A 22,781-nucleotide genomic window follows, 5' to 3' on the forward strand; every position below is an offset into this window, starting at 1 on the left:
GTAAAAAGAATCTAAGGATATAAAAAAAAATTTCCAGCAAAACCTACTTTCAGCATTCCGACAGAAGACCTGGTAAAACTGGAAACCTCTGCTAACAATATTAATTGGCAACAAGTCAAACTCTATATATCTGTATAACTAACTAATCTACTTTCTTCTTTAATATTAGGTAGTTGTCATCCGTTTAGGAATATACTTGATCTTGGTTCCTTTTTCAGACTTCAACCTGGGTTTGGATTTAGTAACTCTGGTGGTTCCAGGCAACGTGTTCTCTGCAATTGCGGGAATGTTGCATTTATCAACATCAGAAGATTGACATTCAGCTATTTTAAAATCCTGTATCTCCTGGCACCCCGGAGGTTCAGAGTCATGGGAAACAACCAATGTTACATGATCTGATAAGATTGCTTCTTTCCATCCTGCATGAGAATTGTTTTAAATTTTTAATCAGGGAAAATAAATTAAAGACCAAGTCAAGCATTTAATCGCACTATCAGTAAAATAGAAGTAACCATGACAACTGCATGAAGTGACAAAGCTTACTTTGTGCAAGAAAAGCTTTTGCAGCACAGCTGGAAAACCGTAAGCTCCCTGGATCCACTCTGCCCTCTAGATGGGAGAAATCGTTTTCAAAACCAATATCATTACCATCTACAGAGCACAACCCTAAACAACTTGGACCTGACAAGTTTTGACCACCTCCATTTCCATGAAGTGCATCAACATCTGTTTCACCTCTTTGAACTGGAGATGGATCTTTAGTTTCAAGCCGGCTAACTGGCCTCCAACACTTAACTGTTAACCGATTATTGCCACATGTGACAAAATCAGGTTTTGTGGGCTTATCCTGAAAACTATTCTGCTTGGCCACATTCTCAACCATGCAGTCCTCTTGGGAAGCCACCATATTACCCTCTAATTGGTTGGAATTGCCAAGGTTAACAGATATAGATCCTATCAAAACTTCATGATTCTTAACTTGGTTGGATTCTCCCTCAATAATGGTTTTTAAAACCACCTTGTCAATTTCTGTCTTAGGTTTTCGACTCCATACTTTACTACTATCACGGTGGGTTCCATGTTTTTGAATCAAATCAACTTTTGAAATTTGAGAATTTTGATTTGTATGCAAAGCATTGGCTACAGCCCACTGTGATTTTGGCAGCCCCTGCTGCCATCTGGCAACTGCTATGTGCTGATGATTCTGACCATGCGCTGACTGTCTCCCAATATTCTGATCAGTGACAAATTCATACCCTGAATGAGTATCTGTTTCTCCATCTATTCCTTCACTAGTTTCAGGGCATTGGAAAGGTACGTGTGAAAGTGCATTTTCCGGAAAATTGTATGTATCCAAAGATGCTTCTTCAGGTGATAAAGCCTTTACAGTACTGGCAGTATTCCCTTTAATTTCTGTCTCATCCTTGCCTCTTTGTTCCCTAGCCTTCTGTTCTTTTTGTCTAAGCTTCTTCTGGCGCTTCCTCTCCAAAATCTCAGCTTGTCTATAAACAGAGTGGATTATTATATAATAAGTCCTACCATCCATACATGAACAGTTTTCAAGAGTATAAGCTTCATTCAAGATTAATGTAGCGCATGATTTATTATAATAGTTCATTAGAAGTTACAGTAGTACTATACAATTCAAAAGCAATATGAGAAAATTAAATGAAAACCATTTTAAAGGCAATCACATGCTACGTTAAATTTACGGAAACTATGATGAGAGTTCAGGTCGATGATGCAAGGGCCTATCAACCAAAATAGCATTAGGTTCTGCTTTGTGTTTCTTAGCTATACAGGTTTATTGTGGGAATGAATCTCGTTTCACAAAACAAAACCATAAAAAGGGTTTCTCGTGTTCCAATCTATATCCTAAATTTCATTCAATTCAGATGATTTTAGTTTTTCAAAACTAGACTTTTATTGTATTGCTCAAACTCAACCTGGTACCTTTTCTGAGCAGCTTCTTCCTCCTCCACCAATTGCTTCTGGCATTTCAATGCTTCAGCATCCTTGTCAGCAAGCCATGCCTTCACCTAAGTGAATGAAAGCTCATCATATTCATCATGATTACAACAGAAAGAATCAATTTGGGAAACCAAGCATTTTGGTTTGTAGTAATACATAGAGACTTTGATGTATTGTATTTTATGAGCAAGTTATGCTAGGACCTTCTGTTCTCTACAAATTTAAATAAATCTGACATGAGCAGGACTCATGAGTCAATTATCAAGAGAGATTTTCAGCAGCCCTTGATTCTGAAAAACTGTTCCACATTGATTTTCCCTCTCTACTTGTCTTTTAACTTATCTCTCTTCTTTGAGTGTACAAGGAAAAGGGATATTCATGTATACATATAAATTGGTGAACTCTCAACCCAAGATAGAAGTGTGGACAACAAAGTGCACGTCATCCACTATCAGGATACTTTCCATGATAATGATTATGGAAGCAGGATAGCATGATCATATGTCTAGTGGCACAACCTTCCCAGTGATGTAACAATGTTTCCCGTATTTCTGAGCAGACACCTGATCTACCTCCAACTTTCCAAGGTATTAAGATTTTAAATGTGGGCCTGATCCAAAATTGGAAGAGTGACTTCAAGCTTGAATGACTTCTTTGTCTAAAATGTCTTAGGCTAGGTAGACTTTAAAAGTCATTTTCCTAATGTACCTTTAATCGTTGTTAATCCACGAGTGCAGAACTTATTATTATCTAACAGACTAACACCAGGCATTGTATAACAAACAAACCTTTTGAAACTGTTGAAATCCCATACCAACTATAAATATAACCAAAGTATTAATAAAAGGCTTAGGCAATCCTCATCTTACAAGGTAACTTTTAGGGTTGAGTTAGGCCAAGCCCAATTCAAGATGATATCAAAAATCCAATGTAATCTAATATTAGGTCATCCTGACTTAAAAATCTCAACCAAACCCCTTAGATTTTTCTAGTGCAATTAGCTTAGTCCAGTAAATATTCTAATGCAATCTCATGGTTCAACAACTTTTCCAGTGCAATATAAATAAAAAAATCAGACCTACAATTTCCATGCTCCATATGTGCAAACCTATGCATCAAGGAGTGTGTTTAAAAACATTGAATACAAATATGGTCAAAGTAATTCTTATAAAGTCTTAAGCAATTGTCACCTTACAAGCAAGCTTTTAGGCTTAAAGATAGAAAAGAGGGGGGGGAGAAGAAGTATATGAAGTTATGAACATAATTTTAAGTAATGGAAAACAATTACCAATTTCTGTTCTAACAAGAAACTTGTGCAAGCAACTAGGTTTTTTGGTTCAAGACCAATTTTTCCAGCCTCTCCATCAAAAACATATCTTTGCATTGACACTGCCGTTCCCCATAAACATGTTTTTTCACTAGCATCATCAAGGGTACTGAACAACTCCTGGGAAGATATAGGGAAACTGGAAGGTTTAGATTGAACAATATCCTGCAAACAATTTATATATATTGCATTAATATACCAAAGATTTATATTTAAAAAAATTTAACAATAAAAACTAATCGAAAATTGGATCATAAAACTGCTTACCAAAAGGGCAGCACCAGCCCTCAGATAATACTGTGGAAGTGGAGAAAATCCTTGTTTTCGAACAAGACTTGTCAGAGCATTTAATATTGAAGAACCCTGAACTTCCTAGCATTGTCAATGAGGAAAAGCAAGATATTTAGATTAATTTAGGGAAAATAGGAAATGTGAAAGATAGTAAGAGCAGAAAATAAGAGAAACTACAAAAGATGTGTGCATCTGCATCATGCTTAGGACATATACTGGCTTTTTGAGCCAACATTGGCAGGGGTGTTTCATAAATGTTTTGTTTCGTTCCTAACTTGCACTCCTACTATTTAAAAATTAAGTATTGAGAAAACAATTTGGAAATCCAAATCTCCCTCTAAAGCATAGTCTTTTGTTTGGACAGCAGGGCTTAACAATACAATCTTGCAGCAAATTTGAAACCCCATGCTATTCTTTCTCCCAACATGTGTTTGTCTTATATGCAGATCAAGCTCAGAGACAGTATAGGCCACTTATTCTTGCACCATAAGGTGACTAGTTTCCCTGGAGCAACATTTTTCAGGTTATGGGTAGCATTGTGTCCCTAATAGAATTCTTTTTTTTTTTTTTTTATACTCACCCAGAGAACCACGCAAATTATACACAGCCAAAAAGTTTTACTCTCCTTACTTTTTACCAAAACCTTTTAAACCCTAAACCCTTAAAAGATGAGTTTTCAGTTCCAACAACAAACACTCACACCCAGAGCAGATAGATTTGTAGTCATTTTTAGCATTTACACTCTTCTTTAAATGATTTCTTATGCTCCCCCTGATTTTTTTCTCTTTTATATCTAATAAAAATTTCTTCTAAAAAAATATATTTAATTGCAAAACAAAAGGATGGATAAGTTGTAAAACGCACATTCACATTTGAAAAGGAAACTATAATTTTCCAATCACACGGAGAATGATCGGGTAATGGATTTTGTTAATCAATATAGCAATTAGCAAGAACAATAAAAATGTATAGGTATGATCAGGAAAGTAGTCGAGGTACAAATAGATGTAAATAAAAAAATAGTATATCTGTGGCAGAATTTCAAGACTTCGGAGCTATAAACTATCACAAGTACTCAGTTTGTCATAATTAAAAAGTACGCATGAGAAGTGGATGAAAGATGAGATGTTTAATTTTACCATACTCCCTTGGTTTCATCTCTCCCAATATATTTGGCATATAAACAGTATGCATGATTAACATTAAAATAACTTCATGTTCAAATAACTTAATAATGTAAGGAGCAACGTGATTTTACCTCCAGCATCACATTTTCAAACGATACAACTTCCTTTGCTTCTTCTACAGAGAGCTATACAAATTATGAATAAAATCAACACATTAAAACAAGTTGACTTATTCACGTGTAAATTTAACAGTGATGAAATATTACCTTATCCCAATAAGCTCCTAGAAGATCCCTAGTTTTTGTATAATCCTGCGATGCCTAAACAGCATCAGAAAAACATAAGGATGACAAGGAAAAGAAACAAATAAGCTGCTATCTAAGTATATCATGAAGAAAACACATAAGGGTTAATGCACAAACAAAGAGAACAGATATCATTATTTGTGAGATCTAAATGATACCTTATCAAGCTTTTTCAACCGGTGGTGTACACGTATATGTCTTCTATAGTTAATTGAAGAGCAAAACTCTCTGGAACACTTGTCACACTTCTGCAACTGAACCTTCAGAGGAGAGAGCAAAGGCCACCCTGGAAATTCTGTCAAGTGAATGAGAAGTGATATCAGAATAAATGGCTTCAATTGAGGGCCTGTTTGTTTTAGACTCAATATCAATTACTTCAACCATCACAAGCATTCTAATCAAAATTTATGGTTAAGATCAGCTTTAACACACATCACAATTACATTCAACAGTTGAACATTAATTCTATCAAAATTAATTCTACCCAATTTTAAAACAAACGAACCCAAAATGTACCTATAACAGGCCCAAAAGTTATTTGTGATACATTGTACATATATGATATAACTCTCATCTTTGAATAAGACAACACAAAGGAAGCAGTAGTCTAAAGACTCTAAACTAATGCAGATGCTATACATACAGGCATCCTATACATATCACATGATTAATGCATATGCTTCAATTCAATTAACATCCAATGTATTCAAATGGGTATTGCTTTAATGCTTTTGAAAATGAACCTTCCAAAAATATCAATAATCAAACCTGAAAAAGAATTGTTAACACCTTGCTGATCTAAAGCATGGAGTAATTGAATCCACTGTACAGGGCTTTCACTGGCCCTTGGAAAAGAAAGGACAGGTTCTCTGCCAATTGCCTGTTTAATTATGGTATCTATTCTGTCTTCTGTTTTCATGACATCTGGTGTGTCAGAGACTTTGAGTTTTGTAACTGGCATCTATTCACACAAAAGCTTACTAAGCAATTTTTCTAGACCACCTGCAGAAAAGTATAATGTAATACATGTAAATCAAGCTAAATGTAATATCACAAGGAAAAAAGATGAAACGTTGCTTATTTGAAAAACTGAATTTCCAGCAAACAAGTAAAAGTTGTCAAGACATGAAACAACACATTTGTTTATTTGAAGCAGGGAATTTCCCTGATTATTACCAAAATAAAAATATTCCTGTCAATTGATAGATCAATGTCAGAGTAAAAAACATGATTCCATTCCCTAAAAGTATCTTAGAAACCTACGGAAATGTGAGAGTAGCATAAATTTTTCCTGCTTCTTTCACCCCCAAGACCTGGACCCTTGGTTGAAAAGTTAAAATTTTTAAACTAGCGTCCAGATCAGACGAAATAGCATATCTCCAAAATATCACGCTGCATCATATGAGATGATCACGGGGTACAGGCACAAATCCTAATTAGGGCTACTGCAACTTGTGCCCAGGGCCCATTAAAGCCATGAGGTAGTTTTGTAAAAGGTTTTGTGTTGTGTGCAGTGCAGCAGACAAGTGTCATATTTTACATATTTATTGTACATGATGAAGTTTCCAATAATAGATTGCACAGCTCAAAGGAATAAGAGAGAATCTCATTTGTAATCCGGAAAGATTCCCCTGAATTGTTTTAATAGAATTTCTATATATATGAAATGAGAAAAGACCGGAAGATCTTCTAAGGCTCATTATGCTTCCTAACTTCAGTGTTGTCCTTGTTCTATTGAGCATTTCATACCAGATGTTGTGCATATGAGACATCACCCACCGTTACCCACTCCCAACATTGACCCACCACCATTGTGTGTGCCACCAGCACCTAGAAGATCTGCTTGTGTCTCTCATCCACCAAATATGTATTCCCACACACTTCTCTCAATGTCACTTTATCTAGCATTCTTGCCCTACTTGTTATGCTAAAAAAATTAACCATGCATGTTGGGAACAAGCCATGCAAGCTTCGAGATATTGATCCAGGCCCTCGGCCCTCCTAGTATTAAATCCTTTGGGTGCAAGTGGATGTATGTGAAGCTTAATTCCAATGATTCTCTAGAGTATTATATGGCTTAGATGATTGCTCTTGGCAACAAACAAAAATATGGGGTAGATTATACAGAGATGTTTACTCTATAAAACAGTAAAGTTAATTCAAATCCCTGCCATAAATTAATATCAGCTTATGTTCTTTATGGTTTAGGGTTTATTCAGATCACATCTTTATTTTTTTCTCCTATAAGTATTTATCTAGAAATTTACCTAAATTGGCCTAGATCTATTTTCATAGCCTTCAATCTACTTCTCTAGTTGACATGCCTTGAGAGGTCAAGATGAAATATTATCACGAAAAGGGTGAAACTCTTTCTAACATTTCTTTGTTGTTCAACAAGTTAGCCAGTTTATGCAAACCCCTAAACAACTCCATTTGGCTATTGTTAATAATATTATTCGCTATATGAGAGGTGCTTCAAGTAATGGATTATTTTTTTCAGATGCATCATCCCTTCAATTGTTTGGTTACAGTGATGTTGATAGGGCTGGTTTCCTTTAGACGTGGTGCTTTGTTTATAAGTGGTGTATGATCCTTGGCCTCCCCTCATTCCTCGGAAAAGTAAGAAACAAATGTGAGCATCCAAGTCTTCAAACAAGTTTGAATATTGTGTTATGTCTACTGCTTGTTCTAAGATCATTAGGCTTTGTGATTTATTGGCTAAGCTAGAATTTTCTCAATATAATCTCTCTATGCAAATAATACCAGTGCTATTCCAATTGGCACTAATGTGGTTTTCCATGTGCACACCAAGCATATTAAGGTGTGAATTGTCATTCTATTCATGAATTTTTTGACAGTCATGTTATCTCGCTTCTGTACATCGCCCAGATCTTCAACTTGTTGATGTCTTTTACCAAAGCAATACCACAACATTGTCATTAATTTCTCATAGGCAAATTAATGATTCCTGATTAGCTGCATCAATTTGAGGGGGGATGTCAGTAGGACAGGAGGCAATCCTAATTAAAGTTACTGCAACTTAGCCCGACCCAACAAAGACTTGCAGCAGCTTTCTAATGTGTTTTGTATGTTGTACAGTGCGGCGGACAAGTGTCATAATTAATGTATTATTGTACATAATTAGCTTTCCAAAAGAGACTATTAAATGAAAACAATTTCCCTGAATTGTTTCTGTACAGTTTTTATATATATGAAAAAGTTTACAAACTGAATATCATGCAGTCAAACCATTTAACAGCTCAATATGCGAAACATGACACAAACATGATCTCATTTATTCATCCAGTTTAAGTATAACAGCCTCCATAACAAATTGCGCTTTGCCAAGTGTGGGAAAATAAATTGCAACTAACATCTAGTTGTGAATCTAAGCACCAGAAAATTAGTCCATTGTTACCTAAATAAAAGATTATGTTCATGATTTACATTAGCTACAAACCGAAATCTTAAACAAGCATCGTCAGTGCAATCCACAAGATCATTGCAGCTCATGACTGCATGTACACTTTTTTTAAGTAATAGACCTCCCAATAAAGGAAGCCACTAGTTTACTGTTGAAAACTTGAAGCTTGACAAGCAGCATTATATCTAAACCCAAAATTCACCTACCTCCACAACTCTGAAAAGGCTTCCTGAGCTATTATCAACCACAAGTCCACTACTACTGAACAAACAGATTAAAAGAATACAACAAGACTTGAGTAGGGTGAACACACAAACATAGAACCCTGGTCACCACATCTGCACAATTGTTAAAGTTGGGTGGGAGTGGGACAGATATGTCCATTGTAGAATAACTTGAGCGTATTCACAAATGACAAGAGCCAAAACAGGTTAAAATACAACAAAAAGACAAACTCAACAAAAAGTTCAGAAATTATTCGTTCTTGCACATGGACATAACGGTAACGGACCATGGAATGGAATTTAGCAAAAAGGATCTCATTTTTCTGACTCCGCACACAAATCATATGTACCATAATAATAGCAACAATTTAGACATGTAAATTAGTGCACGGTGCACCATTTATCAACCAACGGCTCCAAGCCTGCAACAATTTAAGGTTACAACAGCAACTGTATTTCCAATGAATTAAAAACAAAAACTACATCCCCTGGCTAGAACCAATAACACCAAAATAAGGTCACTTCACTTATCAGCAAGCTAATCATTTACGGATTTCAAAGCACACACAGGTCAAGTATTTCTCACTTCTACATCAACCGATTTTTATTTTAGGTCCAACATTATTAGATTCAACTTAAATTTTCAAAACAAAAAAAATTGCCACATGCCATATAAAATTAAACACTAAATCTAATCGCAATCGACAGATACACACACCGCGCTATAATCTCTGTTATTTTCTTTTCATTTAAGGTTAATAAAAAAACGGAAATGTAAAACGGTGACAGCTCAGATTATTCTCCTCTGCATTGATCGACACAACCAATAAACATAACCTTGAGATTTAAACTACGATTAAATGAGCCAAACACAAGCATCGACGATCCTTCACAAACCGACATTAAGAAATATATAAAACTGAACCAAAAAAAAAAGAAAAAGGAATTAGTTCACATATTCAAGTTCCTCTTTCATCCTAGGTTATCAAAACACTGAATATTTCAAAACAAATCGAAAATAAAACATTAAGAGAAAAGGATGGGGAAAAAGGTGATCTGTGAGGGAGTTGGAGAAGATTGAGTAGAGTGAGAGTGGATCACGTACCTGATAGAAATGCAGAGGAAAAGAGGGCGCGGAGAAGGAGGAGAATCTCGGAGGATCAGAGGAATGAGAAGCGGCGGCGGAGAAGGGAAGAGAGAGTGTTTGGCGGGAAGGAAAATCGGCGAGAAAAGACGAGAAAGCGATCAGCGAGAAGGTTGAGAGAGAAAGAGAGAGTGAGAGAGATGTATGAAATAACAAATATATGTAAGAATGAAAATAAAATGAAATTTATAAAAAAAAAAAAAAAGTGTTTGGGAGAATGAATTGTGAGTTGTAAAATAATATGCCAACTGGCTTGGCCTGTCCATGGAAGAAATTCATAAATTAAATGAAATTTATTTGCTCAATTAATTTTTAATTGTAAAATTAATGTCTTATTGTCTTGATATGCGATATTTTTACCAGCAGAAAATATCTGTGATTTAAAAAAAATACTTTTATTTTATTTATTTTTAAATAAAAAATTAAATTATTTTGATTTTTATTAACCAGTATTATATACAGAGAGAGCAAGAAATTAGTTAAAAAATTAAAAATATTTTTTATTAAAAAATATATTATAATGCATTAAAAATCCTAAAAATACAATATTTTCAACTATTTGAGTACTTATTAACGTTTATCTTAATTTGTAGTCAGTATTTATTATCACTTTTATGTATTTATTGTTATTCCAATTTAAAACATTTTTATATAAAATATTCTTACTATTAATATAATTATAAAAAAAAGAAAGTAATATTATAAAGGGACATAATATAGCATTTAAAAGTGATAACAGATACATCTTACAAAATTGTCATTAGTACGTGCTTTTACTGTGGAATAAAACTACTGCAAAATAACTCCAAAATTGTGACAAGGCGGTGGAAATGGAAGGGTGGAATTTTTGGCTTTTTCTACAATTAATTAAGGAGATGAACAAGATTGAGTACAGGGGAAGCCAAACTGGAGGTTGAATATCATATATATATTTGCATGGTTTTTATGTTCAGATTTTCATTAGTAATAATCTTTCAATAATCTTTTATGACTGATTGTCTAAAAGGGATTGGTCTCTAAAGTTTGTAGCCATTTCAATTAAGACTGAAAGAACAAAGGTTTAGAAACATTTTCATAGTCGGAGTTTGGTATATTATGATGAGAGTTTACTGTTAGCCCTTTCAATAGCAATGGAAAAACTTGTTATATTATATTTGATGGAGATTGTGTGTGTGAATATTGATATAATGTAGCTAATTATATAGAAACTAAAATTAAGGATTAACGTGAATAAACTCTTTTACAAGCACGTACAAGAAAAAAATTAAGATAAAATAAATTAAACTTTGCCTACAAGTTAAAATCAAATTACGTATTTTAACTTTTGCGTAAGTTAAATGACAAAGCTTTTGAAAAAGTTAAATTGCATATATAGCTAAATTTTAACATAAGATTATAAGTCTTTGTAAAGTTTATCCGCCTCTGTCTAAGACTATTGGTATCAGATTGAATTTGAGGGCCTACACACTAATTGTGGGTATAATGGACATGTAACAATAAATTATTTAACTAACATAAATTTGGAGAAAGCACCAACAGATGACAAGACCAACCTTCCTCGAGCAATCATGAAAGAAAGTATTAGTAACAAAAATGATGACATTGTGGTTGAGAATAAAGGAGAGAGAGCAGGGATCCATTCAATCATCATATATAGTATGGTAAATATTGGATAACAAATGTTGTATAAGGTGAAAAACCAAACAAAAACATATCATAATTCAAGACCAATAATTTGGTTGAAATCAAGTGTAAAGATAGTGATTACGACAAATAAATTTAAATTTAAGAGAAAATCCAATGCAATCAATGGAATTAATAAAAGCCATGCAACACCGAAACTATGGCTACGTAAACATCCAAGAAAGGAAGTTCACAGTACACCCACCAAGCAAATGGTGCTTAATATATATATATATATATTAGTTTGGACCGTGCAATGCACGGAATAATTTATATTATTAAATTTTAAAATTTTTATTATTAAAAATTATAAAATAAATTTAAATTATTTAATAATTTAATTTGTATGTATTTATCATATAAACATATAATAGATAAAAATATATTGGTGTTATTTATTATTATTAATAAAAATATAATTATTTTCTCATTAAAGAAATTAATTTAACAATATAAATATATTAATTATTTTTTATTATTCAAATAAAATATATTTTAATCACATTATTTTAGTATACTATAAATAAACTAAGATTATTATGATTATTAAAGTAAGCATTGTTATTTTGTTATAAAATTATTTTTTTATTTATTAATAATGTATATTTTATTGATGATTTTTACTTAAAATATATATTTATTAGACACATATGTAGTAAGTGAATTCTCGTTAACTTTTGTTTTTATAATTGGTAGTTAGTCAATATAAAAATTATTTTGACTATTAAGATAAATTTTGTTATTTTCTTTTTTTTTATGTGAAAATTTAATTAAATAAAATAAAAATACTTATTATTTTTAACTATTTCAATAAATATAAGTTGGATAACAGGTAGATAACTTTAATATATGACTGCTTAAAGAATATATTCGTGTTTAATAGACCCTCGTGCAATGTACGGAATAATTTATAATATTAAATTTTAAAATTTTTATTATTAAAAAATTATAAAATAAATTTAGACAAAATTAATAATTTAATTTGCATATATTTATTATATAAATATATAACAGATCAAATATATATCGATGATTATCTATTATTTATCATTATTAATATAAACATAATTATTTTCTCACTCTTTGTTAAAGAAATTAATTTAATAATATAAATATATTAATTATTTTTTACTATTCAAATAAAATACATTTTGATCATATTATTTTAGAATAATATAAATAAACTAAGATTCTTATAATTATAAAAGTAAGTGTTGTTATTTTGTCATATAATTATTTTTCTATTTATTAATAATGTATGATATATAATGCAATAATGTATGTTTTGTCAATAATTTTTACTTAAAACATATATTTATTAGGCACATTTGTAGTGAGTGAATTCTTGTTAACTTTTATTTTTACAATTGACAATTAGTTAGTACAAAAATTATTTTCTTTATTAAAATAAATTTTGTTGTTTTCTTATTTTTTATGTAAAAAATAATTAAATAAGGTAAATATACTCACTATTTCTAACTATTTCAATAAATATAAGTTAGATAATACATAGATAATTTTAATATATGATTGCTTAATGAATATATTTCTGTTTAATGGACTCTCGTGCAATGCATAAAATAATTTATAATATTAAATTTTAAAATTTTTATTATTAAAAAATTATAAAATAAATTTAGACAAAATTAATAATCTAATTTCTATATATTTATCATATAAACTTATAACAGATCAAATATATATCGGTGATTATTTGTTATTTATTATTAGTAATATAAACATAATTATTTTCTCACTCTTTGTTAAAGAAATTAATTTAATAATATAAATATATTAATTATTTTTTACTATTCAAATAAAATACATTTTGATCATATTATTTTAAAATAATATAAATAAACTAATATTCTTATGATTATTAAAGTAAGCGTTGTTATTTTGTCATATAATTATTTTTCTATTTATTAATAATGTATGATATATAATGCAATAATGTATGTTTTGTCAGTAAAATATAAGAGATTATTATTAGAAAAAAGATTAAGTAAAAAATGTATTTCGTCTAGTAATCATTTACATAATATAACAACAAGCTTCTTATCTTCATCTAAAATCAATATTTTCAATCCATCTTTCTTTCTCACTCTTGAGATAGTAACATATAATTGATCATGGGAGAACACTGGCCTTGGTAAGTAAAAACCACATTAGAAAGTGTTTGACCTTAACTCTTATTAATAGTCATTGCAAAACAAAGAGCTAATGAAAATTGTCTTCTTTGAAACTTAAAAGGTAACCGAGAATTTGAAAGAACTAAATTCATTCTTGGGATGAATACTTTATCACCAATATTTCTTCCCATAACAACAGTGGCTGCAAGTATGTTTCTTTCCAATTGATTAACAATCAGTCTAGTTCTATTGCATAATTCATTTGCTTGATCTATATTCCTCAAAAGCATAACTAGAACACATATCTTCAAAATTAATCTGTGGTTTGGAATTCCTAAACACTTAACTTCATTCAAAAATTCAGTAGTAAACCACTCACCTTCTGTTTCAGAATTTTCATCAGATGAGCAAGTTGAATCAGAACTTAAATATTCTCTTTCTTTTCCGGGCATCAAAGAGATAATTAATTCATTTACTTTCTCAACACTTTCTAAAGTAGGTGCTAATATTGCTCTCTGTTCAAAGAATTTAAAATCAGCACAATTATGGACTAAATTTGGATATGCAAATTCTACTAGATGCATAAGACTATTATCCTTTTTAAGAATGAGAAACTCTTCTGGAATTTCAAATGTACAATCTTCATCATAGTGAACTCCGATTTGTCCATCGCCTATTTGAAGAATCCAATCTGCAAAAAACTTAGTTTCATTTATAGCAGAAGTGTTTTCTACTGATGTTGATAATCTCATATTTTTTGTCAACTTGAGCACTTTGCAATGAGCCCATAGATAAGAAGAGTTCACAGTTACTGAAAGAACATCTTCACGACTACCTTTTGCAATAACCAGAAGTATTTGTCTGAAATCTCCTCCCAATACAACAACTTTTCCACCGAAAGGTTCATTCATACTATTTGAATTTCTCACTCTCATTAGATCTCTTAATGTACGATCTAGAGCTTCAAAATAAAATTTATTAAGCATGATGGCTTCATTCCATATGATAAGACTTGTGTTGATTAATAGATCAGCTTTCAAACTTCTTTGCTTGATTTTACACGTGGATGTATTATTAGTCATTAATGGAATTGAAAATTTGGAATGAGCTATCCTTTCTCCAGGAAAAAGTAAAGAAGCAATACCACTTGAAGCCACATTGAGAACAATCAGTCGTTTAGATCGAAGAGCTACTGATAGAGTATTCCAAATGTATGTTTTTCCTGTTCCTTCATATCCATATAAGAAGAAAAAATCACCAGATTTATTTAAGACTGAGTTCATGATTTCATGGTAAACAACTTTTTGCTCCATTGTTAAAGAATCTAGAAGTCTACAGTGTTGTTCAGCCAATTCAATTGTGTTGTAATTGAGCTCATCTGCTAAACTTATTTTCAACCAAACTGAAAATTGAATCTTATACAATTGGCATACAGGTGTAGTTTCTTAATGATCTTCCATTGCTTTGAAGAAGTTTTTCAACCTCGACCAAACAAAGATTTTTCAAGTCTTGGTCATTTAAAGTAAAATCTGTAAAAATAGGATAAGTTCACTCATTACTCAAATATCCAACTATTAAAAATATTTTTAGTCCTTATATACAAAGAATTTCAGAAAAAAAATGTATACAAACAATGATCATGTACTCTTAAATAAAATAAAGCTAATACCTAGATTCCTATTTTTCTTCCTTTGCTGATAAAGAATATCATCAGATAGCATCGTCCCTATTTTCTCCCACACATAATCTGGTTTGACCATTATATTGCACATTAATAACGTCACAAATAGTTTTCGTAGCTCATGTCCTAAACAAAACTCATTTGCTTCCTTTATTCCATCAACAAATTCTTTGTCATCACATAGAAGTCCTAATGAGTAGCATGCTTCTTGAAAATTGTTCAATATAACTCCATTAACAGTTCTTATACTCTCATAATCACAACAACCACGCTGCATTGTTAACAACAAACATAGATAATAAAGCTCGCCTGTCCTTGGAGGGATATAATGAAGCCTGCCAATTAAGAAACCTTTCTTTCTTGGCTGCCATTTACAATTCTCCCTATAAAAAATAAACTTATTAGGAAACTCTGCATAAGTCAACTCTTTAACCTCTGGATACACCTTATTTGCTTCCATCCAAGCTATGAACATGGTATCTTTGTCTTTATTTTTGTTAAAAATATCATCTATTCCTTCATCATCTCTAAAAAAAACAACTTGATGATTGGGTAAATGAAAATTTAACCTCTGAACTGCAAGCCATCTTTCATGAATATCAAATGCCAAGATTCTCCATACAACTTCAGATGAGGAAAGATATCTGCAATTGTAAAATTGTTTGATTTCATCAACAAAACAGGAATTTCCATCCTTGTCAAATTTTTGGATATTTCCAAGGTAGCTAGGTAAAGTCCATCTTGTTGTGATAGAAACGAATAAGAACAAATAAGTTTTAGCTAGTGTAATAAAGATACCAATTGTTGTTACAAAAACTCCATATGCTTTATTTATTTCAAAAAATTCAGAAACAAATATGTACATAATAGAGATATTCGGACCACCAAAGTAAAGAACTGTTACAAACAAGGAAGAAATTAATAGGTTTAAATAGGAAGCAATGTAAAATAAGCCAAATTTGATACCTGAATATTCTAGACCTTTGTTCACATATTTGAATAAATACTTAATAGCATTTGACTTGTTACAATACTTCATGTTAATATGGGCTTGGTACTTCATCAAAAGAATTGGATTGTAAGGAACAATATTTCTATTATCCATCTCAACTCCTTTTTTTTTTGTTGTAATTTCAGAATTTCTCCTTCTGTAAGAAAGATAGCCATCTTCATCAATGTAAGTAGTATTTTGAAATTTTTTTGGGAAATATTTTGTGCAATATCCTTCTTTCATGCATGGGCTATTACGGTTACCAGTTCCACATGGACCATGAACCATAAACTTTGTAACTGCCTTGTATAATCTTGGGCAAGAACTCGGGTTAGGCAATTCAGCATATATAAGTTTATCAATTTGATCTGGTGGATTTAACTTATTCTCTCCATTTAACCACAACAAAATATGAACATGTGAAAGTCTCCTTTCTCAAAATTCTACCGTATATGATACTCATATTTTAATACATCTTTCTCTCTATGTTTTCAATTTAATTGAGTCTTTTTAGTATATTATTTTGATGTGTTAGTTTAGATTTGTGTTGGTAAGTCATTTAGGATTTAAATTTAAATCTTTCTTAATTCCCGCCATAAATTCTTGTTTTGACACAGTTTTTTGAAAAGACCATATCTGGAGCTACACTACTCGGAATTGGACAATATTGGTATCCCTGGAAAGATAAGAGAGAGATCTACAACTTCTCTGTTGCGAGAAAAGCCCAGTTCGAACATCTTCAGGCCCAAAACTGCGTCACAATGTTGCGGTCCTGCAATTAATTTTTTAGAATTTGGTTTTATTGTTGACATTACTTAATTAGGGTTTTAGGAACCTCGTTAGGAAGCTGGGCCTTAATTAAGCCCAATTATTTTGTCTTTAAATAGGGTTTATGATTTCACGTGGGGATCTTCTTCCCTCTTTTTTTGCCTTAATTTTCAGAATTTTAAATAAAAGCTTTCGTAAGGATTCCTCTCGTCTCCTTCTCTTTTATTTTCGGAAACTTCATCCCCTTCTCTAATTGGTCGAGCAACATGATTATGAAGCAAGGCTAATTCATCAACCGGTTCAAGGTTTCAAAAACTACATTGCATTCGAGTTTCAAAATAGGTTTTATCGAATTCCTCCTTTCCTTCCTCTTTTCTAATTAGGTTAATTACGTTTTTCATGATATGGAATTTTCATTGCATCCTAAATAGAAAGAATAGGTTAATTTCAGATTTGAATTAATTGGATTCACCTAATTTAATCAATCAATTGTTCTAAATTTTGTTAAAGCATTGGGTTTGCGATTGCGGTTCTTGTTTTGATGGAATTCATAATCTAGATTTAGATTTTAGGGTTGTTGATGCGCATTGAATTAGTGTGATTGGAAATTCGTTGGGATTATATTTGTGTGAACGACGAGAATTGCATTGTAGGGATTGAGATCTTGAATTGATTGAATTTCATAATCCTTAATTTTCGTTTTTGTTATTTTATCGTTTAAATTCAAAACAAATCCTCCCCCAATCTAATTTGAAATTGCATGATGGAACTAAAAATAAAATGCATTTTATGTCCTTGAGAGGTGACCTAGGTTTGCTTCTTGTATTGCACAATTTTTGAGAAAATCTAGCTTGTTTGATACCATTGCGACGTGGTTATCAGTATACATACCTATGAAAACATTATATTTAAGTTTTGTCAAAAATCATAATAACTGGATTTTATATTAATTTTAATAACATAAACATATAAAATAAGAAAAGTGATAAATTACCTGCATCAAATTTTCCAAACACTTTTCCTTTTTTAAGTTTAAGATCATTGTATCTAACTTTATTTTAAACAATCTACATGAAATATTTGATCTGTCTTCAGCTTTTAATCCTCTTGCAGCAAGGAATCTTGTTATCTCTGCCCAACCTGAGTTGCAGGTGAATGTAATGAAAAGATCAGGGTATCCAACTTTTTTACAGATAGCCATTGCATCTTGGTTGTTATTAAATAGATATCTCATACTTCCAGTGAAAGAAACAGGTAATATAACACGTTTTCCAGCAGATGATGGATCTGTTTCACCTATACTTACAGCCTCTTCAATGCAATTTAAGATTTCAGACCTGATTGAAGATTTATTATTTCTTATGAAAGACAATCTTTGAGACTCTATCATAGTATATGTGTCAACTAAAAATTGTTGATATAATTTTCCTCCATTCACTATATTTCCAAATTCAACATTTCTCTGTTGAATTCTAAATGCTATAAATTCTCTAAGAGTAATTCTCAATCTTTTCCTATTTTTGCCTCCATGATCAGTTCCTCTGATAGGAATATCTTCTTGATATCCATCTTCTCCGTATGGAAATAATAAAGGATACTGTAATGGTATAAAAGTTGTATGAGTTTCATGTATTCTCATTAAATCTCCAGAATTTTTCTTTACTATGATATCTCTACCAATTTCTGAAGTATCAAAATATTCAACTACTAATGCTCCAACTTCATCTGAGGAAGGGAGATTATACATCCTGCATCTCTTCTTTTACTTCTAAATAGTCTAAGGCTGAAATCGGAAGCACAATTGTTAGAGAATTGGTCTCTAACTCTTCTGAAGCTTTGAGCCAATACATTATGATCATCAATCATTTTGGTCAAGTCTGTGACCAAAGTATCTTCTAAATGAAATTCTGATTTATTCTTCTTGCAAATATACATGAATAAATTTAATATGAATAATTGAATACATGTGAAATGTGTACAGTCCTATTATTTGAGTAATAGTCTTGATTTATACCTAAAACATTTCATTTTGTTTGCAACTTCATTATGTGTATCAAAGATGTATAATTGAGCATACTTTGGAATTTTTCCTTTAGATGGAAGTAAGCTACCAATTCTATGAAAGTTTTGACCACTTGGAACAAATTAAGGAGCACCAGATCCATCATTCATAGAGGTTTCAACTTTTCCACTAATAGAAGTAAATGAAAACATGCTATTATAGTATCTTATGTTCTCTTTATAACTCTTGCTCCTTGGATCTTTTCCTGACATCAAATTGCAAATGAGAAGGGGAGGTTTTGGCAATGTTGCTAATTGAACTTTTCCTTTCATACAACAGTATGAAAAAATTAGAATTATTGGATTTTTTGATTTATCACAATGTTCATCATACCACATCAATGCTTTACATGAAGAATATATGTATGTAGCATCTCCAACATCTAAAGTATCTGCATTTGTAATATTCCAAAAAAATATCATTATTTGCAATACTTCATACTTGAATCCAATCTATGTGAAATATTGACTCTTTACCTTCTTTTTCAGCCTTAATATGCAGATCTAATGTTGATTGATAAACATTTGTTGTTAGTTGTTTAGAATCAACTGCTAACATCAAGAGTTGTAATTTTAGTGTAAGAAGAGTAAAATATGAATCCAATTTACAATTGATTGAAAAATAATTGAAATAATGGACTTGCTGATATTCCTTCCCAATCTGCAGATTCATTATCATTGCACTCATTAAGTAGATTTCAACCAGGTCTAGCTAATAAATTAATTATTGTTGGATCTCCAACTGAGCACTTTTTTGCATATATTGATGAACATGGATTTATAATTTCTGATCCACTTGATCAATTATTGAAATAACATAAATAATTATAACTCATTTGATTTGGAAGGTAATAAAATTAAAGAATATCAATTATGATTTAAAGCGATTAAAGAATATAAACTTGAACATGGTATCTGATTTTGTAATAGTGATGATCTGCGCTTCTTCACTTCACTAACTGCACAATTATTCGAAGGAGAACAATTTTCAGATGTTGAACTTTCAAATCAAGTAGTATTTAAAAATACAATTCTTTTGAATAAATTATATCAACAAACATTGCGAATGATAGTTAATAATTTGAATACCGTTCAATAAAATGTTAAGAAGTTTTCTCTTCTTCTTATAATCTGTTCAACATGAAAATAATATATTAAATTTAACATAAATTTAAATGAGTTTAATAGATTTTAAATTAATAAATTGTGTTTTTTTTCAACCTAAGTTCTGGTTAGGAGATAACTCTTGTGTTAAAGAAAGCTTGTTAGAAATATCTGCATTTTTATCTCCTGCAAAAAATCATAAATTCAATATCAAAACACTTTCCAAAACTATTTTACTGTATCATATGTATAATAATTTTAACTCAAAAAATGAAGATGACATACCATATTTTTGACTTCTAATAACTTTTTTTCTTGCAGAATCTATTTTCTATTGCTTCGTGTTATCTGTTTGCTTGATTCGTTAAAATTGAAATCTTCATCCATTAATCTATTATCTATAAGTATTTGAATATAACAAACTTGCAAATTGTTCTTCATAAAAGAACTGAAGCACAGAATCTCGAATGAAAATATGAATAAAGAGTATTTACCTTTATACTTCTTATTAATCAAATACTGTATTATAGGAACTTGGTATCATTATTAGGTGCTTAGCTTATTAATCTATTGTACTGATTATACGAAAAAGGTTCAAGTTTAAGTTTTTGAGTTAATATGTCACACTTATGTAATAGGAATAGTATTGCATTCTGACATGCTTTGCATGTGTGACTCTTATACTTTTGTGCATGCAAGTCTACTTTGTACATGTTAATTTTGTGATTTGGTTGAGTTGCTAAAAATTCAATTCTTCAGTGAAACATACTCATTAATGATCTTATATTAACTTGATGTGGTTTATTTATAAGTCATCATTTCTTCAAATGTAAATTACTATCTTCTGTTTTACAAAATAAGGTAAAAACTTTGTTTTGTAATGAATATTCTGCAACATGAGTCTATTATGCCAATAATGTACAAATATACCGTAAATGTTTTTCTAGTTGTCCTTAAGCTGATAAATTATTTTAATGATCATATGTGCAAGGAAAACATAATCCTGTTTGAAAGACTTAAGTCTTGCATTATGACATAAATTGCATGTGCGACTCTTATACTTCCATACATGCAACATAACTATCATATTAGCGTAACTTTTTATTGCTTCCTAACTTTTTAGTGTTTAAATCATTTCTTTAAAGCATGCTTAGAAATAAAATAATTTCACAAAATAACACTCTCATTTTGTTGCCTTCAATAGTTGTTACATTACAGAACTTAATTTTCTTAAATATAAAATAAATTACTCATTGTTAAAAGTAACATCAACTACTGCTTGGCCCACTTTGTTAAAAGAAAATGTACAAATATTTCTTTCTTGCAGAATTCTTTCCAACCTGCACCAATTCTAATAGACCTTGGTCTCAATTTGTTCAACAATTTGCATGAAACTTCAATTCTGTTTGGACCCCGAAGTATACATCTTTCCATGGGAAATTTTAGGAAATGACCAACCTCAGCAACAGGAATATACTGTCATAGAAAATGGAGATTGTTAAATATAATTCAAACATCTAATTATTAAAACATATAAAAATATTAAAAATTAAGTTACCATCTGGCTTCTAGTAGTTTGATAATGCTTTAATGTTACCCTGAATGTTGGTGGTAAAGGATAAACAATCTAATTTGCTTCATCATTGTAAATTTTCAGCACAAAAATATTATTTTCCTTGTATTTCAAATTAAACCAATGCATTCCTTCTAACTTATAGAATGCTCTTAGTTCCATCCATCTTGAAGAGATAAAACCTCTAGTACCATCCCACTGAAAATCAACTACATGCTCATTTCTAGTTGGGTCAACAACTGTCCATTTACATGCAAGTTCATAGCCAAACAGAGTCAGGAACTCATGTTCTACTTGTCGAATCCTCTATGCCAGATATAAAAGAATCTTGTTGAATAAGTTACATATTATTGTATAATAGGTACTGCAATTTCACTAAAAATAAATTTAACAAACATACCTGGTTCCTATGGTCTATGATCAACAAATGGTGTAAGGTTTTTGGCTAACGAATAGGAATAACTTCTGCCATATTACAATACTAACAAAGGGGGATATAAAAAAAGTTTAACGGTTATTTAGTGAAAGGAGAATTTTATATAGCTGTTACTTAGCTTACATTGCAGTTAGAAGGTCTGTTCAACTTATTATTATATAGAAATTTCTAGTTGTCATTTATTGCTAGATATAAAATCTAACTTAATTACAACCTCCAAAATTCAATTTTGTGTACAGTTGCAGCGCATGAAAGGATTCAAATGATGCACTGCTTCTGTGATGGCACAAATACCAAAAAATATTGTTTGTAGTAACTTTGTTTTCGATATAACAATATCATTTATCAGATTTTAAAGTATAAATCTTTTGCAATTCCTGCTTTTATTAATTGCTTGAACATTTAAGTTTTCAATGCTTACTTAAAATCCTGCTATGATTATATGGAATGCTTGAAGCACATATTCCAAATTCACAGTGTTAGTGGAGTAAGTAATAATATAAATACTTACTATTCATCTCCCATCTCAATATGTAGAT

General features: G+C 30.9%; 2 protein-coding genes across 6 annotated transcripts; both read right to left on the reverse strand.

Moving 5' to 3' along the window:
* On the reverse strand, positions 1-9,905 carry LOC113867641. 5 transcript variants are annotated; one of them, XM_027503050.1, is made up of 11 exons: positions 9,775-9,900; positions 8,652-8,706; positions 5,811-6,023; positions 5,180-5,316; positions 4,983-5,027; positions 4,848-4,901; positions 3,566-3,670; positions 3,260-3,463; positions 1,954-2,039; positions 544-1,502; positions 1-419 (listed from the first exon to the last, which is right to left on the reverse strand). In XM_027503050.1, the coding sequence occupies exons 3-11, from the start codon at positions 5,980-5,982 to the stop codon at positions 166-168; spliced, it is 2,016 nt and encodes a 671-aa protein (XP_027358851.1). In that variant the 5' UTR covers positions 5,983-6,023; positions 8,652-8,706; positions 9,775-9,900; the 3' UTR covers positions 1-165. The 5 variants fall into 5 exon arrangements, with proteins under 5 accessions (XP_027358851.1, XP_027358850.1, XP_027358848.1 ...); XM_027503049.1 differs by having other exon boundaries at positions 1,954-2,033; positions 5,790-6,023; XM_027503047.1 differs by having other exon boundaries at positions 5,790-6,023.
* Positions 9,906-13,681: 3,776 nt separating this feature from the next.
* LOC113866646 lies at positions 13,682-18,815 on the reverse strand. Its single transcript, XM_027501458.1, has 3 exons — positions 18,133-18,815; positions 15,298-15,953; positions 13,682-15,030 (listed from the first exon to the last, which is right to left on the reverse strand). The coding sequence occupies exons 1-3, from the start codon at positions 18,813-18,815 to the stop codon at positions 13,682-13,684; spliced, it is 2,688 nt and encodes an 895-aa protein (XP_027357259.1).
* Positions 18,816-22,781: the final 3,966 nt, after the last annotated feature.

Source organism: Abrus precatorius, unplaced genomic scaffold (assembly GCF_003935025.1).
Source record: "Abrus precatorius isolate BTA unplaced genomic scaffold, Abrus_2018 Scaffold5, whole genome shotgun sequence".
NCBI lineage: Eukaryota > Viridiplantae > Streptophyta > Magnoliopsida > Fabales > Fabaceae > Abrus > Abrus precatorius.

Coding starts and splice junctions, on each gene's coding strand:
- LOC113867641 (XM_027503048.1), bottom strand. CDS start 5,982: ATGCCAGTTACAAAACTCAAAGTCTCTGACACACCAGATGTCATGAAA. Junction 5,028..5,179: donor GGTTGAAAAAGCTTGATAAG/GTATCATTTAGA, acceptor TAGGCATCGCAG/GATTATACAAAAACTAGGGA. Junction 420..543: donor AAAAGCTTTTCTTGCACAAA/GTAAGCTTTGTC, acceptor ATTCTCATGCAG/GATGGAAAGAAGCAATCTTA.
- LOC113866646 (XM_027501458.1), bottom strand. CDS start 18,815: ATGTATAATCTCCCTTCCTCAGATGAAGTTGGAGCATTAGTAGTTGAA. Junction 15,954..18,132: donor TCAAATATTTCATGTAGATT/GTTTAAAATAAA, acceptor TTACAATTGCAG/ATATCTTTCCTCATCTGAAG. Junction 15,031..15,297: donor GAAGAAAAATAGGAATCTAG/GTATTAGCTTTA, acceptor TTCAATTTTCAG/TTTGGTTGAAAATAAGTTTA.